This window comes from Bufo gargarizans, chromosome 3, assembly GCF_014858855.1.
Source record: "Bufo gargarizans isolate SCDJY-AF-19 chromosome 3, ASM1485885v1, whole genome shotgun sequence".
NCBI classification, from domain to species: Eukaryota; Metazoa; Chordata; class Amphibia; order Anura; family Bufonidae; genus Bufo; species Bufo gargarizans.
The window spans coordinates 244120434-244140038 of NC_058082.1; the positions used below are offsets into that span (position 1 = coordinate 244120434).

The 19605-nt window shown below is 42.8% G+C and overlaps 1 protein-coding gene across 1 annotated transcript; it reads left to right on the plus strand.

The window, feature by feature from the left end:
* Positions 1-11394: 11394 nt before the first annotated feature.
* LOC122931504 (DNA damage-regulated autophagy modulator protein 1-like) lies at positions 11395-14038 on the plus strand. Its single transcript, XM_044285569.1, has 7 exons — positions 11395-11513; positions 11931-11998; positions 12196-12338; positions 13018-13189; positions 13511-13566; positions 13737-13823; positions 13930-14038. The coding sequence occupies exons 1-7, from the start codon at positions 11395-11397 to the stop codon at positions 14008-14010; spliced, it is 726 nt and encodes a 241-aa protein (XP_044141504.1). The 3' UTR covers positions 14011-14038.
* The last annotated feature ends 5567 nt before the right edge of the window (positions 14039-19605 follow it).

The window sequence follows — 19605 nt, forward strand, 5'->3', positions numbered from 1 at the left end:
TAAGTTAAGAACTTGTATTTTGCCTCTGTACTGCGCCCGCTTACCCTATCTACCAGAGCAAAACCCCACAGGGGGCACAGCTGGCAATATTTCTGAGGGGCACAGCTGGGCATATTTCTGTGAGGGGGCGCAGCACGGCATGTTTATGTGAAGGGGCACAGCTGGGCAAATTTCTGAGGGGGCACAGATAGGCATATTACTGTGTGGGGGCACAATCCTGGCTATATTACTTTGAGGGGGCACAATGCTGGGCATATTAATATGAGGGGGCACAATCCTGGCCATATTACTGTGAGGGGGCACATATCTGGGCATTGCTACTGTGTGGGGGCGAGGGGTGTTGCTAGGTCAAAACATTCGGGGTCTGGGCTCCTGATGTTTTGTCCTAGGCCACAAATGTATTGCCTGCCTCAGGGCAGCAATACAATTGAATCTAATGCACTGCAATAGCTGAAGGACCTGTGATGTCATCACAGGGCATGTGATCAGTTCTAAATGCAGTAGCTGAAAAGGACCTGGGATGATGTCGCCATCATGTGACCAGTGCAGTAGAGGATGGCTCAGCAGTGAAGAGAAGCCCTGGAAAGAGGCTGAGGTGAGGTCTGCTACATGAGAAGTTTTTTACATGGGACAGTGAGGTGGAGTGATGTTAATTACATGGGACTGAAATTTGGAAGTGGCTGGGGTAGGGTTATGTTATTTACATGGGACTGTATGTTGAAGGGTAATGTTATATACACTCACCTAAAGAATTATTAGGAACACCTGTTCTATTTCTCATTAATGCGATTATCTAGTCAACCAATCACATGGCAGTTGCTTCAATGCATGTAGGGTTGTTATCCTGGTCAAGACAATCTCCTGAACTCCAAACTGAATGTCAGAATGGGAAAGAAAGGTGGGCTACAACAGCAGAAGACCCCACCGGGTACCACTCATCTCCACTACAAATAGGAAAAAGAGGCTACAATTTGCACGAGCTCACCAAAATTGGACTGTTGAAGACTGGAAAAATGTTGCCTGGTCTGATGAGTCTTGATTTCTGTTGAGACATTAAAAATGGTAGAGTCCGAATTTGACGTAAACAGAATGAGAACATGTATCCATCATGCCTTGTTACCACTGTGCAGGCGGGTGGTGGTGGTGTAATGGTGTGGGGGATGTTTTCTGGGCACACTTTAGGCCCCTTAGTGCCAATTGGCCATCATTTAAATGCCAAGGGCTACCTGAGCATTGTTTCTGACCATGTTATGTTATGTTATGTTACTAAGTCCTTGTATAGCGCTCTAGAGGAACTCAATCCGATCAAAGCGCTTGTCGACGGCTATATTGGTGGGCCCCTACGTCACCCTACACAAAAAGCCAGGTCTTAACCAACTTCCTAAATTCCAGGTAATTTGATGTTTTTCTAATGTGTTCTAGGAGGGAGTTCCAGATCTTGGGGGCCAATACTGAGAAACGTCTGTCCCCCCTTGTCTTGAGGCGGGTTCTTGGCACCGACAAAAGGGAGGCTGAGGTGGATCTCAGTTCTCTAGGAGGATGGTGACGTGTTATCTTTTTTTGCAGGTAGATGGGACCTGTTTTGTAGAGAGCTTTGTGTGTTAAGCAGCACAGCTTAAACTGCACTCTCTCTTTCACTGGGAGCCAGTGGAGTTCCCTGCGTGCTTTTGTGACAGAACCTGTCCAGTCTAGTTTCTTGATGAGCCGGATGGCTCTGTTTTGACAGTGTTGCAGAGCTCCCAGATCTTTCTCTGGCAGCCCCGCATACATTGCATTACCATAGTCCAGGTGGGAGTTGACTAGAGCTCCCACCACGACCTGTCTGCACGTGTTGGGGAGAAACGGTAGGGCTTTTTTTAGAAGGAATAGGGCGAAGTTTGCTTTCCGTATTACTTCTTTAATCTGGGGACGGAGGCTCATTTCTTGATCCAAGATTATCCCCAGACTCTTTCCTTGTGTGGCGATGGCAACGTTTTCCCTGAAGATAGACTGGGCGGCAGCCTCAGGTGTTTTATGTAGTGCAATAAGCTCAGTCTTGGTCGGGTTGAGTTTGAGGTGGTTATGTGCTAGCCAGTTCCTGGCCTTATTTAATCCTTCTTGCGCGTGCTTGTAGTCATCAGCGGATTTCGATACTCTCAAAAGGATCTGTGTATCGTCCACATAAGACTCATAGCTGATGTTATACTCCTTCAGAATAGCGAGCAGAGGTCGGACATATATGTTAAAGAGTAATGGCGAGACGGGAGATCCCTGAGGGACTCCCCACTCCACCTTCTCGACTGGGGAAAAGAATGAGCCCAGTTTGACTCTCTGAATTCTGTTTTTCAGAAAGGAGTCAAACCAGGCAAGTCCGTGGCTATCTACTCCGATGTCAGCTTTTAATCTATTTAGGAGGATGGGATGACTGATAGTGTCAAAAGCTGCCGACATGTCTATGAGGACAAGCCAGGTCCCCCCTCCCTCGTCTGCGACTCCTAGGGCTTCATCCCATAGGCTGACCAGGGCTGATTCCGTGCTGTGTGTTGGCCTAAAGCCCGACTGGTGTTCATCTAGAAGTCGATGCTTTTCTACGTGCAGCTGGAGTTGGCTTGCCACTGCTGTCTCCATGATTTTAGCTATTAGGTGGATGTTGGTAATCGGTCTGAAGTTGGCCATTATATTTATGTCTGCTCCTGGTTTCTTGAGGAGGGGAGTTATGATTCCTAACTTGAGAGTCTCAGGGACGTTGCCACTGAGAAAGGAGTCGTTTATAATTGTTAGAATTAACGGGGCAATGGTGGTCGTGCATTCAATAAGAGGTTTAGTTTGGATATTGGAGAGGGGATAAGTTGCTTTGGACATGTTTTTCATGCTTTTTGTTAGGTCTTCAAGTTTTAATGGGCATAGGTTGAAGGTGTGAGTAGGGTTTGTCACGTTGTTCTCTATGGGGGGGACAGTTGCCTGTTGAGCTAGCAGGATATCGTTTTGGATATCGTCGACTTTTTGTTTAAAAAATTTCGAGATATCGTTGCAGAGGTCTTGGGATTCGGGGATGGTGGTTTTGAGGCCATCGGGGTTAGCCAGATCGAAAATGATCTGAAAGATCTTTTTAGGCTTTTGAGCAGCGTTTTCGATCTCGCTAGCAAAATGATCTTGTTTGGCCTTAAAGATTGCTTTGTGGTAAATCGTCAGTTGGGTCTTGTATTTTAGCTGTGATTCTTCTATCAGATTTTTTCTCCATGCCCTCTCTAGTCTGTTGCATTCTATTTTTACTATTTTTAGTTCTCTCGTATACCACGGTGCTTTTTTCCCTGATTTCTTTACCAGTCTCAAGGGGGCAAGTTGGTCCGCCGTTTTTTTGACGATGTCGTCAAATTGTAATGTGAGTTTCTCACAGGGCAGTTTGAAGTCGATTTTACTGATGTGTTCTTCTAGGGTAGGTAGGATTTTGTCATATGTCAGGTTGTTGTTATTTCTTCGCCAATTTTTTTTTCTCCTGTGGTTAGCTGCTTCGTGTTAATTGGGATGTGGAGTTCGAAGGCTATGAGTCTATGGTCAGTCCAGAGCAATTCTTCTGGATCTTCTACCGTTAAGTTTAGATTTTTTTCAAAAATCGGATCGAGCAGGTGACCCGCTTTATGTGTGGGTTTGTCGACCCTTAAGGTGAGTTGGGCTAAGTCGAGCTGTGTGGTAACTTTTTGGGCTGGGGTATCTTGCTTATCGTTGAACCAAAGGTTAAGGTCCCATAGAATAAGGAGTCTATGATGTTTTATTGTGAGATCCGTGGCCCATTCTATGAAGTTGTCTGTGAAATGAGTGCGGGGTCCTGGGGGTCTGTAACATAACGCTATTATTATTGTGTATTTATTTTCAATCGTCAAACGTGCTGTGAGTGTTTCCCATGATGGGTTTTCCGTAGGAAGGTTAATTTCTGTTATTTTTATTGTGTTTTTATGTACAATCGCTATCCCTCCCCCCTGTTTGTTAGGTCTGTTCTTTATGATGATCTTGTAGTCTGGTGGGAGCATTTCCCCGATGTCTACCCTGGACTTTTCTGTAAACCATGATTCCGTAATGAACAGACATTCATAATTTCTATCTATGCATAAATCGCTAATTTCATATTTATTCTTAACTGCCGATCTGGCGTTTATTAAGGCACATCTTGTGGAGGGATTTTCTTTTCGGGGGCCGTTTATTTTGTTCTGGATATTTTGGGTCTGTGCTATCTATGGTTTGTGGCGAATGTCCATCCCTTCATGACCACCATGTACCCATCCTCTGATGGCTACTTCCAGCAGGATAATGCACCATGTCACAAAGCTCGAATCATTTCAAATTGGTTTCTTGAACATGACAATGAGTTCACTGTACTAAAATGGCCCCCACAGTCACCAGATCTCAACCCAATAGAGCATCTTTGGGATGTGGTGGAACGGGAGCTTCGTGCCCTGGATGTGCATCCCTCAAATCTTCATCAACTGCAAGATGCTATCCTATCAATATGGGCCAACATTTCTAAAGAATGCTATCAGCACCTTGTTGAATCAATGCCACGTAGAATTAAGGCAGTTCTGAAGGCAAAAGGGGGTCCAACACCGTATTAGTATGGTGTTCCTAATAATTCTTTAGGTGAGTGTATATGGGACTGCATGTTGAAGGCAGCTGTGGGAGGGAGTGATTTTATTTACATAGGACTGTATGTTGAAGGTGTCTGGGGGAGGGAGTGATGTTATTTATATGGGAATGAATATTGAGGAGGTGATGTTATTTACATGGGACTGTATGTTGAAGGCAGCTGCAGAGGGGGTGATGTTATTTACATGGGAATTTATAATGGAGGGGCTGGAGAGATGGTGTGATGGTATTTATATGGGACTCTATGGTGGAGGGAGGAAAATAGTGTTATTTACATGGGACTGTATGGCGGAGGTGCTGAGGAATTATAATTTCTGAGGACACTAAACAGAGAAATATAGCTACCCCACTGCAGACAGCATTATAAATACTGGGGGCACTTCAGGGCGAGCATTATAGCAGTAGGGGGCTATATATCTACAGAAGGCACTGCAGGCGGCATTATAAATACTTGGGGCGATTCAGGGCGAGCATTATAACAGTAGGGGCGATATAAATACTGGGGGCACTGTGGGGGCATTTTAATTCCATGGGACATTAGGCGTTCTTATTACTACTGGGGGCTCTATAGGAGGGACTTAAAGATCTGCCTTATTTCTACTAAGAGCACTATTGGGGTCCTTCTCACTACTGAAGGTCTATAGAGAGCTTTATTACCACTGGGGGGGGGGGGATAGGGGGGCCTTATTTCTACTGGGGGCTCTGTGAGGGTATTATTAATACTGGAGGGCTCTTCAAGTAATGGAGGCGCTCTTGGGAAGCGCTATAACGGTTGGGAAATACTATTGGTGGGACTATGAGGAGTACTGTTACTATAGGGTGCACTCATTTTTCTTCAGAATAGTTTTTGGGGGTACTGAAAAGTAAGGAAGCTAAGATGTCTGTGTGTCACACTCTGCAGAGACGAAGCGGCTGAGAGAAGTGTCCGGACTGAATGGAGAAGATGATGACAGAGAAGATCTAAATCTGAGGAGACGTCACCTGGGAGGCCCTGGATGTGAGAAGTATGTGCTGCTGTATAGCAAGTACACTAAAATGTCTTCAGTGCTAGTGTTTGCTGGGGGGGGGGGGGGGGGATACGGTTGTTCAACTTAGAGAATTGGGCCACATGTATTGGTGCTTGGGCCCCGGATCTTTTGAGACCCTAGCAACGCACCTAGTGGGGGCACATATCTGGGCATCGCTATTTTGAGGGGGCACATATCAGGGAATAACTACTCTGAGGGGGCACTTCTGTCATAACTACTATGAGGGGCACATATCTGGGCATAATCTGTGAAGGGGGCGCAATGCTCACATAACTACTGTGTGGTGGCATAAAGGTGGAATAATTACTATGTGGGGGCATTTAGGGGACTGGGAGGGATTAGGTGTTTAGTTATGTTTTGGGCGGAGTTAGAGGAGTGGCCTAATGCTGAAAGAATTTGCACATAGTGTCTCTCTTCCTTCTTTTAAAAAGTTGGGAGGTATGCTGTAACATAACTGTTAGCCCCCCTTTATGATATCATGTGTATTATCCCTGTGTGATGATACTCTGTGACATCACAGTGCACATAATCCTCTGGATAAGTCATCAATATTAGATCAGTGGGGATCTGAATCCCGGGACCCCTGCTGAGCAGCTGAAGCGCTCCAGAGGCACTTGGGCCTTTTCCTATTCCAGTGATGTCACAGTACATCGATCACATGGCCCAGGTGCAGCTCAGTCCCGTTCAAGTTAATTGGACTGAGCTGCAATACCAAGCACAGCCGTTATACATTGTACAGCACTGTGCTTGAAAAGCTGTGAAGAGACCACAGCACTCACCGGAGCTGGAAGTTGGAGCCCCGCCGATCTTATTTTGATGACCTATTCTTTTTTTTTTAGCGATGAACGCGGCATCTGAGGAGTACAATGACCGCGGGGGCGGCGCAATCGCTACTCCCTGTCATAGCATCCACTACTTACAAAGAAATGCGCTTTGTGACAAAGTATTTAGTCACAAAACAATTTTTTTTTTGCAAAATTCGGCGAAGCAGCTGAATTAATTTTTTGAATACTTCGCTCATCTTTAGTGCTATAGCAACAAAAAACTGTTTGGGTTCAGCTAAGGAACTCCCATATAATGTGACCTATTTTTTGTACTTGTGTTATATGTGCGGTATATTCCGTTGTTATCTCAATGCTGTAACGTCTTTGTAGGAGGAGGATACACTATGCATTAGTGTAATACGTTGTCATCTTGTATTGCCACAGATCGCTTGTCACATTTGCCTTATCACCGTTCAATGTATTATGTGATTCTTCTGTCTTATTAAATTATCTACCTAAAAGCCTTGCGTCTATCACATAGGCTGTTAGTGATACATTATAGTTTTATTTTCAGGTTGCAAAAACCCTTCCACTTTAATTTGTTGTAAGTGGTTGAACATCATGGATGACAAGTGTTTACAGGTGCCAAATGGGTTTAAAATCTGTCTACAAGAATAGATAAGGAGTATGACACGTAGAACTGCCTGATCTGCATTGTATCATTTTTCCTGTGTGTTCATCCTCATGTTAGCGGCCTCGTGATTACATTACTGCTCCCTAATGAAATTATCCATCATTCTGATACCTGCTCCATTGTCTTGTTTTATACACACTGGAATCTCAGTGAGGACATGTCTAAAGATTCTGGATTCTGGCCCTGTGCTGGTATGACAGGAGGCTTTACATTTCTGGTGAAAAGTATGCAAGTTGTCATTGTTGTTAACATTCCTCCAGCTGAATGGGAAAAATCACGTCTGTAAATAGAAAGGTTTCAATCATTCAGTTATAGTAATATTTTTATTACCGTTGTCGGACCCTATTACTTCATAATGTCTTTTATTTGCTTTAGGAAAATGTGACTGTTGAAATAAAAGAATGATGGTCCATAAAAATGATGGTTCAGAACGGGAAAGAACTGCTTTTAGTGTTTTTCCTGATATATACAGGGTGAGTCAAAAGTCTCAGGACACCCATTTGTTTCAGAAACGGAAGGGAAAATGAAATATCTGAATACCCCAGCAAGTAATGGATGAGGCGGCCTATCCTTTAGGCTATGTCCTGAACATGGCCGCCATATTGGATCGAGGGAAATTTTTTCCAATGGAAATGGGGGCACATGTAGCATTTAAAAGAAGACCAGTTTTTTATATATCGATTAATCGAATGCCACAATCAGATTTGCAATATCTCCTGTGGTTAAAAAGTTATCAACACGGAAAGTTGCATCAACAACCGGGAACGTTCCCAGTGATGCACAGCTATTTGATGTGTTGTTCCTGGTGCTGAACACGAAATTTAGAAGTTTTGAACGTTACTGCAGGGAATATTTATTTCTTTTTTCTTTTTATGAACAGCCTTTTTCTTTGCTTTCTGTAAAGGAATAACAAACAGGATACATTTTGTAATTGTTTTGATTTGGAATTGAATGTGTAGTATTTTCAGTGGATTTGCATTTATGGGAATAAACCGTACAGTACGCCAAACTAAATAGTACCAGTTAGGGTACTTTCACACTAGCGTTATTCTTTTCCGGTATTGAGTTCCGTCACAGGTGCTCAATACCGGAAAAAAATGCTTCTGTTTTATCCTAATGCAATCTGAATGGAAAGCAATCTATTCAGTATGCATCAGGATGTCTTCAGTTCAGTCCCTTTTACGGTATTTGGACGGAGAAAATACCACAGGATTTCCGGATCCGGCAGGCAGTTTCGGCAACGGAACTGTCTGCCAGATCCTCACAACGCAAGTGTGCAAGTACCCTTAGTAGGCTCCCTGGCATTTTTATTATTGTCGAATATTTTTATGAATCCGGCCATACATGACTTTATTTTCTTTTGTAACGGCAACTTTCACATGTAATCAGGACTCTCCCTGTCTCTCCTATAAGTCCTTTCATGATTTACTTAACTTTTTACTCATAACTTCTCCTTCAAATCATATAGACCTTTATATTGCAAGCCTCTGTCTCTCTTCCTCTATTACAAGCAGCAGAAATTACTTGAATTAGCCGCAGAACCCTGACACAGCGGCCCTGCCCATTCATATAATGGACATATAGGGATGTAATTAAGTTATACGTTTAGTGAGTGTTTGTGAGTAGGTATTGTGGTAAGGTGAACAGAAAAGTGTATGGTAGAGTCCTGGAAGGGGTGTATATCCCACCCAGCTTCCTCAACTGGGTGAGGTAAATAAAATCCAGAAGGTTAAAATGGTCTCAGCAATGTGTAGGTTGCTGAGACAGTTTTGTTAAGTTTATGGGCTGGATTTTATTGGACTGGGAGAAGGTAGGATTGGTAGAGGGACCTCCCCAGTCCACCCCATTCCGGGACAGGTTTTCCCCTACCCTGAGGGATCCCCCAGCTGAAGCCAGCTGGGATTGTCAAGGGGAAATAAAGCATAGTCCAGGCTGTCAGTCTAGGAGAGATAGGCCTGGAGAAAGTCTGGGAAGCTGGCTGCCCTGCTGGCTAGAGAAGCCGAGTTCTCTGTGTGAACTCTGTTCAATAGGTGAGTTAGAAACTTCACTGCATTAGCCAGAGCCCAGATGGGCAGTTTTTTTTGGGGGTTTATGTTTTGTGGTGCTGGACATTCAGCTTATTCAGTGAATTATAACTGGGGTTGCCTGTATTGTCGGAGTGTGATAAATAAAGCAACATTTGGACTTTAACCCTGCGGTCTGCAAGAGAATCTGTCATCGCCGCCCTACCTAAGAGTGTAAACCCTTACAGTATGTATATAGAAGAGTTGGCAACTCTCCTGAAACATACAGGAGGCTCCCAAAAAGGGAAGACCTCCTGAATTCCTAGAGGGCTTTGTAAATCCCCACACAGGGAATGAAGGACACATCATGAAAGGGGTGGGGGCATACATGGAAGGTGGTGGAGTCTTAGGAAAAGGAGTGTGTCCACAATTTTCATTAATACTGGCAGATATGGTAGTGTATGGTTAACAAATCCTCCTAACTTATTTTAAAGCAGTGTATAAGTCCATATGTCCCCCAGCGTGTGGTGGAGGAAAGCTTTGCTTTAGTGGGCCCCAAATAAATGGAGTACTCTGTACTTCTGGAAACTTTAATCTGGCCCTACCTCCATATGAAATGGCATTTGCTGGCTCCATCCTGATCCGGAAACCATTCTTCTACTGAACATCTTATGTCCCGCACTCTCCTTTGATATACTTTCAAGTGTGAAAAAATATCATGTAAAACAGGCGGGTGGTCAATGATTCTGCTCCACTTAAATGAGTTCAAAACTTAGTGGAGGACTAAGGAGCATACTGAACCAATGAGGATATGGAGTAATTTGAAACATAGCTTTTACTAGTTCCAAAAATAAAATAAATGAGGCTCAAACAATTAACCATAAATTAGTAATAAGGAAAAAATAAAATCTTACCACCTCTGGCGTGTGTTGCTGATTCTTTCTTTCCAAGTCCAAAGGGGTAGTAATTATCTTGAAAATCCTGGATCTTTCTGTCCGTAAATAATAATATCTTGGCTGGACGCTGTGATTGTTACATAGGGACAATAACTATCTTACCCTTAAAAAACAATATGTGTAAGTAGGGAAGGGGCTATATGTCCCTGCCTCATAAAAACAGAGCACCAGCCCCATGGGAATAGAGTGAGGGCTTTTTAGGGATACGGTCACTGAAGGACAGGTTCCAGACGAGGTCACCCCTATCGGAGCGGGTGCTCTGTGTTTGTGACGCAAGATTTGCAGGATAATTACTACCCCTTTGGACTTGGAAAGAAAGAATCAGCAACACACGCCAGAGGTGGTAAGAATAAATTTTTTTCCTTATCACCAATTTATGGTTAATCGTTTGAGCCTCATTTATTTTATTTTTGGAACTAGTAAAAGTTATGTTTTAAATTACTCCATATCCTCAGTGGTTCAGTATATTGTATGGTTTTGAGGAGATTTTGCTGTTTTAATACTTACCAGTTTGTGTGATAACATGAAGACAAAGGAGCAGCATAACACTGGCAGGGCCGGATTTGCATCAAAAAATCATATAGTGTAAAAATAAATGCCTACAACCTCAATCTCTGGCTTTATATTAGGAGTAATTTGGATAGGAGAGCGTCAGGGGTGGATTGACCATAGACCTTACACGGAAATTTCCTGGTGGACCGATGCCCAGAGGGCCAGCCAGTGGATGTTTTTGGGGATGCATTTTGTGCTTCTGGCAGTATTTTGTGATGGCCTGTTGGGGTGGTATAATGTGCCACAATATAGTATTGCTCCTCCTGCCTTCCATCAATTTGGACCCATTTACAAAACATGGCCACTTTTCTTATTTTTTCCAGTCTGCCTCTGGAGAGCGGAGATGAGACAGGTAACAATTTCACCCCCAGTGCCATCTGCAGAACTCAGATACCTTCATGGTGACTTCATTTACTAAATGGAAGAGGCAGAGGGGCAGATATGGCAGCAGGGTTGGTCACCTAGTGATATGGTAGTGTGTGATCTGTCATTGTATAACTAAGAGATTCTGCCATTTATAAAGTATATAATAATGAGGACCAATCATATTCAGGCATATGTGATGATGACACAACATCGATGACATCACAGAAATTAGTGAAGAGCCTGAGGACCAATCAGATTGAAGCATATGTGATGACATCACAGAAGCTAGTGACATCACCAAGTTCTGAGCCTAGAAAAAACACTGGCTGACTTTACCTTGGCCAAATTAACTGTGAATACACAGAGAGACAGATTTGGCTTTTGCTTTTGCTGAGCAAATCTTTTCTTTGCATCATGGAGATTCAGGGTTTGGCATTCTTGCCTATCTTCTTGTCCATATGGATGCTATTAGGTCTCTGTTCCACGACCACCATTACTGTCATCTTAGGCCATTCAAAATATCCATACATCAGGTAAGAGGAGACGGGGGCCAGATTCCTGATTGTGTAGTATAATTATTAGTATTACTGCGGTATCATTCCTGGGAGGGCATTATTACATTAGAATTACTATTAGTGGATTATTAATAAGCTCCATCTTATTGCTCATGTGGAAAATATCACAATGACTATAAGTATATAGAACATCAATGTGTCAACTATAAATGTCATAATAATAATAATGGTGGTGATGATAGTAATAATTATTCATTTCCTAATGAGTTTTACCCAGTTCCTCTGCTTCTCTGCAGGGACCATATCACTGGGTGTACTGGGGAAGTAATAGATATATAGCAGGGGAGGTAAAAGTGCATAAATTCTCCTCTGCTCTTGATGAGATATTTCCGACTCATGTCCTAGTAACTTCCAATATTTTGCTTTATTTCACAGTAACACGGGAGAAGAATTCCCCGAATCGGTGGTCTTCACAGTCGTCTTCATGGTTATATCCATTGTAGGTAAGTGGATGCAGCTTCCTATAGGGAGACTACATGATGAAGATCTCAGTGACTCCAGATCTATGATCACTATCCAGCACTGAGCGGTGGCCATCACTAGAGATTGTAATCATCATTGACTCCTGAAGGTTATTGCAAGTGTTTATAGAAATGACCTATGGAAATCTCTGACTGATAACATGTATTGTCTATTTCAGGAGCTGGCATCGCTTCCATCAAATACAGGTTCATGATCATTCATTCTGAGCCATCAGAGAAGCGACATATCATCGGCCAGAGACTCCTCTATGCCATGGGATGGCTGGCATGTATTGGGACAGCCTTGACCGGAGCATTTTCGGTTAGTCAGATTTTAGATAAAGTATAAATACACAGAGGAATCAGAACAATTACATGTAGAGGGGTCAATGCTTGGGCCCGGTTTTACATATATACTGGGCCGGGGCCCCATTTAGTGTTTGTTCCATAGAAAACATAGGGGCGGAAATTCTATTTGAAAATGTGCGGAAATTCTATTTGAAAATGTGCATTTTGCACCAAAAAACTGGTGTCCATAGTGTAGCATCACATTTGCCAAGTGTTTTACACACTTTGCTAAGCTTTTTATGCCTTGTGCGATAAGGAGGAGTGTCGCCTAAAGGAAAGGCGTGTGGCCTAAATGCATCTTCATGTGCGACAAAACGCACCAAATTCTTGACAATTTTTTTTAGTAAAATTATAAAGTATAAGACTGAATCTGGGTCTATACACCAGAATAGTAAATTTGTCTAATAACAAGACAGTAATTCATATTCTTAGTGTAAATTGTGACACTATTAGTAAATCTCCCCCATAGTGTCTGATGCTCAGTGGCATAGTGCCAAATGAAGCATACATTACCATGATACCCCCTGGTAACTATCCTTAGGTATTACTGCCTCTGTGTAATTGCACACCACCTGCGGACTCTGCTCTTCTGCATTCTAAGATCTCCATAACGAGCTCATTGTGACATTTATATCTCTCTCTCTTCATTCTAGATGAAGACCAATCCCCTCGTCCACAGGATCAGCGCAGGAGTGGCATTTTTCACTTTTGCCATATACAACCTGTGTCAATCTATATGCCTGTACAAGAGATCCCTCAGCAGTCGTTGCATGTGCCACATTAGACTGGCATCAACCTTGGTGACCATTGTGGCACTGATAATCTGTATCCTTTTATAGCCGGCTGGTACAATTATTTGTGTAGATATATTTGCATTTTAAGTTATTAAGAAATACAAGTTACATTTTAATAACATTTTGGTTGGTCCTAAGCTGTAGTTTTTTGGGCGTTTTGGCCTTAGTATATCTATATTGATTTCCCTAAGACCTTCCAAGTGGATAACAATATACGTCTTAATGTTGTGTGCTGGATACACTGGTGATTATCTGCTTCCAGTGACTTCATTGCAGCATAGATGAGACATGACAGTATAGAAAACACAATATTAATAGACTTTTGTTACTTCTCCTTAACATCTCCTTCCAGTTGCTGTAGGTTTGGGCACCTTCTTCCTTCTATGTACCACTGATAGCTGTAAAGAGGTGAGTTTATGTCTCTATTTGCCATCTTAAGTAACCACATGTGTCCTATGTAATAGTGATATAGAAACTCTTGGTGGATATGTGATCCTCCCACCCAACTCCATACCAGAACCACTGGTGAGTACTGCTGGGCACTAATATCTTCTATTCCATCCCATTCTCTTCTGCAGATCTTCTCTATAACAGGCCTGGTGGGTGAGTGGACGGGATTCTTTGGCTTGACAGTTTACCCTGTCATGAATTATACAGATTTCCAGGTGAGTAGATTATACATGAAGGTCTCATGCACCCAGTAAGCTGCTTAATGATAATATATTGAAGAAAGACTTTTTATGATAAATTTCCCTTTTCTTTTATTCTCAGTGTTTGTCATTAGAGTTGTCCCGAGAAGGCATCTCCATCGTTCTGAGGAAAAAGACCCAGGACCCTGAAAACCCCCAATAAAATCTAAGGTTAAGAACCAGGAGCGGAGTGCCAGGAAGACAACTAAAACCATCTGGACATTGCTGGATTTAATACCGAACATGGCATTTACCGGACTTTCCGCAGTTAGATATATATTTTATCTGCTGCGTCAAGAGACAGATTCCAGGCTTGGTCTCTGTTCTCACCACTGGACATGGCATTTACCGGACTTTCCGCAGTCAGATATATATTTTATCTGCTGCATCAAGAGACAGATTCCAGGCTTGGTCTCTGTTCTCACCACTGGACATGGCAATTACCGGACTTTCCGCAGTTAGATATATATTTTATCTGCTGCATCAAGAGACAGATTCCAGGCTTGGTCTCTGTTCTCGCTACTGGATATGACACTTACCGGACTTTCTGCAGTCAGATGTATATTTAATCTGCTGCATCAAGAGACAGATTCCGGGCTCGGTCTCTGTTCTCAATTCTGGACATGGCATTTACCTGATTGTTCAGAGCTACTTCACATAAAATGTTGACTTTTTACCCCTTTGCCCAGGGGAGGGGCAGTCCTTCAGCCATGGCTCCCTAGAGGTTTCCTCCACTGGGGGTTTTTCCTCTCCTGAGTGTTGAAGGGCGACTCTTTGTGAGTTAGGGGTTTTCCATCAACAGGGCCATTCCAAAATTTCTGCCCTTTTAATAAATAAAAGTCACCAGATAAGGTAGCAAACAATGTGTCTGTGTCTCTTTATCATTCATTGTAGGCAACTTATTATAACTAATATTAGATAATAGAGGATGGGAAACTTCTTGGTGGTGACCAGACCAATCTCTGGAAGTGACATGAAGAGCGTGGTAATGGCAAGGTTAGATTTTTCTATATAAGTAAACAGCATGTAAGCAGTGGTTGTCATTTTAAGGGTATTATAAATGACATCTTTTTGGAAAAAATATAAAGAGATATAAAAAAAACAGATTTTACACTTCTGATCTGTCAGAAGAACTGAAAAATGAAAAACACAACAGATTCTGTCTTTGGAGCATCCATAAGGCCTCTATCACACGGTCAGTATTTTGCATCAGGATTTGCTCATGATTTGGAAGCTAAAAGCAGGAGTTGGGTACAAAACACAGAAGGCAAATATTCCAATCACAAGTCATCTCTGTTTTGGACCCACTCCTGTTTTCTTTTGGCCTTAGCAATACTAATCAATTACTGACCAAATGCTGGAAAAATAAACAGTGACGTCAACACAAACTTACTGCTGACACCCTCTCCACTCTGTCATGAGGGCCATATTTTTATCAGCGTGTAACAGAACTGGTTCTCTAGCAATCTATATGGAATCAGCAGACGGTGTAAAAAGATAGGGCTCTTTCACCCTATAGTAGAATCTTGGGCCACTCTAGGTTAAGTCCTTGACATGTAAGGCTGATTCTAAGTGTGAACTGATTCTAAGAGTGACGCCTGTCAACTGCCTGCCATACAAATGCACAATAATTGTTTCACTACCACAGCGGACTAGCTATGAATGTTTCTGCAATGCACAGTGATGTACACCCATATACACGCACCCTGCAGCCGGCAAATAGCTGATTTTTAACGCGCTTCATCACTAATCAATTCAAATTGAATTTGTTGGAAAAATTTGGCGAAGCATCCGAATCAAATTTTTGAAAACTTCACTCATCTCTAGTAAAAACATATACATGGATAATTTAATATGACCTATTCTAAGGTAGCATTCACATGACCGTATCCATTTTTCAGACCTCAAATTGTAGATCCGCAAAACATGAATACCAGCCTTGTGCATTCCGCATTTGTGGATCAGCACGTCTTGCCCTTTGTTAGAAATGCTTATTCCTGTCTGCTAAACGGATAAGAATAGGACATTCTCTATTTTCATTTTATTTTTTTGCAGGGCCCACTGTAATGAATGGGTCCCCAATCTGATCCGCAAAAAATGCTGATCCGATGTGGACCGAAAATACGGTCGTGTGAATGCTCTTTCAGTGTTTCAATGGAGCCTCATGGTTACTTCTGCTGTTTGCAATATCTCTTTTGTTAAGCTTTACTTTTTGCATATTTTTGCTCTGTGACAGCATATGTGCTTTATTCTTGCGTGTGACATCACAGTTCATATACTTTGTGCCGCATTTTTTGTATTGGCACACATAAGAGGATATTTTTGTACTGTAATGGGATTGAGCTACAAAAAGGCCATGTGACCAATGGATATGATATCAAAAGATGAGGACGAGGCTGAGATTCTGGAAGTAAGACTCCTGCAGATCACATATTGATGACTTTAAAGATATTTTTAATTTTGGCGCTGTATTTCTGTAGTGAGCTTGGTTCTGGCACTGTATTTGACTTATAGGCTTAATTCTGGTGCTGCATTTATGTATTGAACTTGGTTATGGTGTAGTATTTGTGTTATGAGCTTTGTTCTAGTGCTGTATCTACATTCTGTGCTTAGTTTCAGCGTTGTAATGATGTAGTTCTAGCACTGCATTTGTGTGCTAAATATGCATCTGATGCTAGACTTTGATCTGATACTATCTATGCACATCTGCGTTGTCGGGTCCTCTGTCACAGATTCTGTCAAAAAGACCAGACAAAAAAGTCCTGCATGCTGGATTTTTTTTGTGTCTGGTAAAGAAGCAGCATCCTGAGCAGACGCTGTTATAGTTAATGGCACCTGCTCCGTTCTTTTACTTTAAGATTTGTGCTCAATTTAGCACTTCCATTATATTTATCCTTCTGCTCCAGTGAAAGCAGAAGACCAGAGTGTGATAACGCTCTTGTGAACCCAACCAAACAGCAATAGTGCTGTGCCCGCTGTATATCTTTTACCCTTCTCTCAGTGCTTAGTTAACGCCCTGACAGTGGTAAAACTAGAAATTACTGGGCCCCACAGCATATTTTTGAATGGGGCCCCCCTCCCCCAGTAATTTTTTCACAACCCCTTCCTTTTATGCCGCCCCCGTTCCTGTGGCTAGTAAAGATCGCTCTCTCAGACCAGGCCCGGCAGCTGTTCCATCTATTTTGTACACTGTCTATACTGTCACTGTATATCATTTCATTGTGTAATACTGTTGAGGGGGCCCTGACAAAATCTTTTAGTCCTCCTCCTCCTGGATGGGCCCCTTGGGGGTCAGGGTCCCAAAGCAGCCGCTTCCCCTGCTTCCCCTATAGTTACGCCCCTGCAGCCACTGCACTTTGAAAGGAGCTATACTTCCAGCTCCATTCCCAGTGTCAGTTCTGGTGCCGGCGGCTGCAGGCAACAGCTGATCGGTAGGGTTACCGGGAGAAGGATTCCAATCATGCGGACAGGACATCAATAGCTTTAGCTTGGAAAACCCCTTTAAAAGTAACATCAGTTTGACATCATTAGGCTTGAGTGAATAGACCTTCAGGTCATAGATCCAAAGTCGATTCATTCAAATATTTCGATGTTAATGCCGAGGAGTTGTAAAGGTATGAACTTGCACAAAAAAACACACTTTTTTGGGTGGACACGTGACCATAGTTTCCGTGTAGCCCTAGCCTAAAGGCCAGATTACATTGACCAAATTTTGATTTGCACAGATAATTAACCAGTGTTAATGCAGGGAACTATTTTTTTTATCATGGATCTTGATTGATTTTGTTTCCGTACCATTTATCACTTTTGGCTGCAAGATCAGCCAGTGCCGTTTATAGTGACAGTAACATGAACAACACAAAATCTAGGCAACAATGATGCTCCTCTCTCTGGTATGAGGATTGTTCTGAAATGTCCTTTGGATCCTTCATCTTTTCAGATTGTGGCGAAACCAACCTCGCCACTGGGTTTTGGAGGGGCCTGTTTGCCAGCCTCTTGCCCCAGGATTATGGCCCATACTAACTTTGAAGGAGAAGACAGACCGGCCGCACAGCTTAAATCTGTGGAACTGTTTTGGGCAGGAAAGCCATGCTTGCGGCCGGCCAAATGTGACTTCCATGGAATTCGGGAACCCCTGCTCGGATCTGGGTGATTTTTGGATATGTTGTTCACCCAGATCAGAGCTATCCATGGGTGTATACATTATGGGGATATGTGGGGTTTTGAGGTGTTTTCTGTGTTTTGGGAAAAATGTGTGTGTTCTGTCTGTGAGTGATTAAGTTAGCCCATTACGTTTGGTAATTGTGTTTTGTTGATTGCGTCTCAGACAATGCTAGTGTGTTAGTTAATTGCGTCAAAGACAAAAACAATGCTCATTGTATTTTGTTGATTGCGTTACAGACAGAGGGAAGGGGGTTTTGTGTACAATTGCTGGGAAGGTGTCAATACTGTAAATGCATGTGATTGGCTGTTTTTACAAAACCCTGTGTTGGAAGATGTGTATAAATCAATGCTGTGTGTTCAAATAAAGAGTTGCTGTTTTACATTCAACATAGAGCCTCGTCTCATGTGTGTGGGGATTGCTATACGTGTATACTCCCCTGGCTATTACTTCTAGCTCTTGTAAGAGCTGTTCCTGGTTCCTGTGGTGGTATCAGTGTCGAGTGGAGTGCTTGGAGTCCTCGGGAGGCACTGGGAGCATCTATCAACGGAGGTACGCAGTTGGGGTGTCAGGACATCCTTTTCACAGATGTTTTTAAAATGTCCCTAAACTCTCAAGAAATATTTTTTCAACTATTAAAAATGCTTTAATAATACCTTTTAGGATTATACTTTATTGATTTTATTGTTTTTCAAGCAGAATAGGCTCCTGAAGGTTAGGTCTTCCTGAAGCACTCTTTACTGCAGTGCATACAGAATCCGTACACTGTAGCCATATATACGGTGTAAAAATTCTGACTTCTACATTATGCGCAGCAGTGAGCTCTGTACTGGCCTAGCAGGCACAGGCAGGAGCTCTGCATAGCACATCACTGCTCCGGGCTGTCCTCACTTGGCTCTGCCAAAGCCTGAAATAGCACATTGAGGCAGGGAAGCTTTCAGCAGAGCAGGCACAGGCAGAGGCAGTAATGTGTGATCCCGCTAGTGCAGCGCATATTGTAGAGGTCAGAATCAATACACCGTATAGATAGCCATGGTGTGCAGATTCTGTATACACTGCAGCAAAGAGTGCTTCAGGAAGGGTCGAACTTTGGGAGCCTCTTTTGCTTGTCAGACAATAAAATCAATAATAAAGTATAATACAAAAATGATTATTAGTAGGGATAAGTGAACGTGCGTTTTAAAGTTCAGCGTACAAGGTTCGGGTTATCTTAACTTTACCATAACTTATAGTCTGTGGTAGCGGAATCCAAAACGGAATTCTTAGAAAACCCGAACTCAAGCCTTGTACGTCGAACTTGAAAGCACAAGTTCGCTCATACCTAATTATTAGGGTATTTATAACCGTTTAACCCCTTCCCGACATATGATATAATAGTACGTCATTGCGGAAAGTGTGTTCCCGCATTTTGCTGTACTATTACGTCATGGTGATCAGGCGGGCACCGGAGCGGTGCACACCCGATCACTGCAGGGGGCTGTCAGTCCCCGATAGCCAGGCCCCTGCTGATTAACCCCTTCTATGCCGCGATCAGCGTTGACCGTGGCATAGAAGGGATTTGCAGCGGGTGAGGGAGCCCATCGGGTCCCCCACTGC

Bases quoted from the DNA above. Each gene is read 5' to 3' on its own strand.
- LOC122931504 (XM_044285569.1), top strand. From the start codon at position 11,395: ATGGAGATTCAGGGTTTGGCATTCTTGCCTATCTTCTTGTCCATATGG. The intron at 12,339-13,017 runs GTTAGTCAGATT...TCTTCATTCTAG, and splicing joins CCTTGACCGGAGCATTTTCG to ATGAAGACCAATCCCCTCGT. The intron at 13,824-13,929 runs GTGAGTAGATTA...TTTTATTCTCAG, and splicing joins TGAATTATACAGATTTCCAG to TGTTTGTCATTAGAGTTGTC.